This window comes from Anopheles marshallii, chromosome X (genome assembly GCF_943734725.1).
Source record: "Anopheles marshallii chromosome X, idAnoMarsDA_429_01, whole genome shotgun sequence".
Lineage (NCBI taxonomy): Eukaryota > Metazoa > Arthropoda > Insecta > Diptera > Culicidae > Anopheles > Anopheles marshallii.
Genome location: NC_071325.1, coordinates 6,931,624 through 6,935,194, shown reverse-complemented (window position 1 = coordinate 6,935,194; position 3,571 = coordinate 6,931,624). Strand labels below are relative to the sequence as shown.

Below are 3,571 nucleotides of genomic sequence, written 5' to 3'. Positions count from 1 at the left end.
CATGGTGCCGTGCTACCGTTATTGTCACCGGTTAGGGCTTGTGTAGACTGTATCGATTTCACCACATCAAAATTATGCGTTAGTAGTATTAATTCGTGATTTTTTTTTAAATTCGTTGTTTTGATTCCGTTTACGAATGTTTAGGTTTCCACAGGAGATTAACACTAGTACGATCAGGCATACGAAAGTCTCATTACGTTCCGCACTGGTCAAAACCGTGATAATGTTTGAGGGTGAATATGTCGAATTTCATAGTTTCATTCGTTTCGAATTATATTCCTGCGAATAGCTATCTTCATGTTTTGTGGCACTAGAACCTCTAGTTTAGCCTCTTCTGGCTGTCATTGACTTTATTTACCCGTAGGTGAATAATTAATCCCGCGTACGGGGATTACGAATTGTTATCACAATTTTACGAATCGTTCGTCATCAGTTCTCCAAAATGTTGCTTTTTAAAATCATGACTTATGAATACTTGTTGCTAAAAATGAAACTCGCATGTTATTCCCCGAATACCTTTAAGAACATTGGCTTAGTTTTTTTTATAGACTTACTGCAATGTTTATTGCCAGTTAAAATGAGCTTTCCAAACACTAAAGTATTGGAACTTATAAAAAATGGTTGGATTGTACTGTTTTTTTTTCAAATATTATTCACTAGTGCATACTGAAAACACTGTAAATTGTAGCGTAAAATTTGAACTATTCTCTTTCCTCAAACCATAATCTACCACTTTGACTTGTTTCGGACGCATTTAGAGGTCAAACAGCATCAATCATTTCCGATTCCCGAAAAGCGCAGTTTTGTTTCACTTCCTGGAAATACACATTTTGATAGAACTATATAAATGCCATATCTAAGCACTGTTCAACTTATTTCACATCAAGAAATTATTTCAAGTGCTGCTGTACCAATCAATGTGACCTACAGGACAATGTAGTGTGAAAGTCCAAAAGACGTTGCAAAATGCCTGAGATAAACAACAAAAAAAGCTGCTAGTCGCTGTAACTTGTCTGACAGTTTTACATTTTAGAAGATTTTAACAATTGTTCGTCGCAGAATTGGGATGTAAATGTGTGAATTATTGAATTAAAGCTATAAAACTAGCTATAGAAAATATTGAGACCAAAACAGTTGCCAATTTCGGTAAAATTGAGTTAAATCAGAGGTGCAATGTTATAACCCTTATTTATTAGAACTAATATTACTACCCAATTCTATGCCCGCCTTTAGCAATTAGCGGTGTTTGTTTAATTTCTATCTTAAAGTAAATGATTGTTTGCACGTTAAAACAAAAGGAACATAGTTCAGCTAATCAACTAAAGGGTCAAGGTTAAACGGAAGAACAAAAACTGGACAATTAATTTTATATATATATTTTTTGCTGTTACCGAATAAGCCCGGCCTCGCTCTCAGCTTGCATATGGTTACCTATTTACAGACAGCAAAGGGCAGACCAAGACTGACTGATGATCGTAGCGTTAAATCAGAAGAAAGGGAAGAGGGTTATCATTAGTGTGTGGACGTCAGGCCAGTACCGGTGGTATCGGTAATGCTGCGTACAGGTTCATCCTGGAAGGCCAGTGCGGTGACGGCCTTCAGGTGACCAGCGTATTCCCTCTCGACCGTCTTGGTGTCGATTCGCCACAGCCGCACCAAACTATCAGATGAGGCTGTAAGTAAACAAAAGCAGGGTTTAAAAACTGCGTTCCAAATAGCAGCATCCACCATCAGCAGTTACCGGTAAACAGGTACTTGGAATCGTTGTTGAAGGCAGCGTCCCAGATCCAGAAGCGATCGATGCGCAACTCCGCCTGTAACGTCCACGTGTCGGTGGAGTAGATCCGTGCGGTACTGTCACCGGAGCAGGTCACCAGCAAGCTCGAGTCGGGGCTGAACTTGCACCGTAGCCCGTACTTATCGTGTGCCTGTATCTTGAGCTTCGCCTCCGAACGGGTCAGCTGTATTTCCTGCCCCGGTGGCCCACACCAGCTGGTGAGCATCCAGATGAAGCAGCTGCCCTTGTTGTTGATTGCTGCCATGTACGCACCGTTCGGGCTTACCGCAACGTCCTGTATCGAGCATTCGACCTCCGGCAGGAGGTGGTCGTGCTGGTCCGACTTTACGTCCCACAGGTAGATGCCACCGCCCTGATGCGCCATCAGCAACTCCACCTGGTTCGGCAGCAGACAGACCGCATTGACCGGGCTCTGGCAGTCGAAGATGCGCTTGCAGGATGGATTCTGCGAGCTCATGTCCCAAATGCGCACTTTCCCATCTTCGCCGCCAGTGAACATCCATTTGCCATCCTCCTGGAAGCCGACACGCGTTACGTTCTTCGTAACGCCCTCGAAGTTCACTATCGGATAGTTGGAGACGAGATCGTACAGGCGGATGTGCTGATAGCCGCATGCCGCCAGCATGTTACGCTTTGGCGAGATGTCCAACGAATTCACTTGCTACGGGTAAGTGGGAGAGGGAGCGCAAGAGAAAGAAAATCGGAATAAGTATGTTTATCATGCAGCGTTCTTGGACGTTAGTGGTGTTATTCTGACCGAGTCGACGTGTTGCATCGTCCGAACGCATTGGCTGGTGTACGGTTGCCAAACGCGAATCGTGTGGTCGTAACCGCCGGTCACCAGTATCGGTTCGTTGAGTGGATCCGTCGTCATAATCACTGTCTCGTTGATTCTGGCAAATCTTGTCGGATGCTTGTGAACAGCAATAAAAACAAGCCGGATGCTGGTTGTTTTTCCTCCCCCGGAACTTACTACGACAGGTAACTGAATTTGGTGTAGTAACAAACGTAACTTATTTTTCTTCCTTTGGATTAATTTGCTCTCGTAAACTTATAAAAAAAAAAGCCTGCGACAGTGCAAGGCTTGTGTTTTGTGTTGCGTTTGTATATCTGCCTCATTCGTGAACCCAACTTGTATTTCCCAGCGAACATTCCTCCGGTCTGTCACTCAAATCCGATTCCGGGAACTCAATTTAAGAATTAACGTTTTTGAGTCAAACCCACCAAGGGATTTTTCAATATTGTTTTAAAAAATTTTTTTCGCGTCATAATCATTATCATTTTCATCATTTATTTTATATTTGTTCATACAACTTTTCGCGTTACGTAATGTTGTATTACTTAAGCTAGTCAGCAACAGATGGCGCTGCTTTTATCCTACAACGAACCAGGACAGACGTTACGGCATAGCGTTACCGTTACGAATATCCACCTGGGGAAAAACATACGGCTTGGGAATTTTCTCAAACGGCATTTTCCGACCCGGGCATGCCACATAGTAATACAACCTGAAACAAAGTCATACATTTTCATACGTGTTTTGTAGCTCTTAGTTTTATTAAGAATTCTGTGTTTACGGTGCGTTGCTAAACAAATGGTTTTTTTACCCAAATTTTCATTGTCTCGAGTCATCTAAGCAATAAGTGGTCCGATATATAGGGTGTGGGAAGGAGAAAGGAAAACGGTTCAGTTTTGACAATGAAGTTGGCAAGGTTTCTGATTAAAAATGAATACTGTCCAATTTTACTGCCGCACGCGTTCCACCCCAGTTTA

General features: G+C 42.6%; 1 protein-coding gene across 1 annotated transcript; it reads right to left on the bottom strand.

Moving 5' to 3' along the window:
• Positions 1 to 1,512: 1,512 nt before the first annotated feature.
• Positions 1,513 to 2,672, bottom strand: LOC128708018 (protein LST8 homolog). Its single transcript, XM_053802978.1, has 3 exons — positions 2,556 to 2,672; positions 1,742 to 2,459; positions 1,513 to 1,673 (listed from the first exon to the last, which is right to left on the bottom strand). Exons 1-3 carry the CDS (start codon positions 2,670 to 2,672, stop codon positions 1,513 to 1,515), a joined length of 996 nt encoding a protein of 331 aa, XP_053658953.1.
• Positions 2,673 to 3,571: the final 899 nt, after the last annotated feature.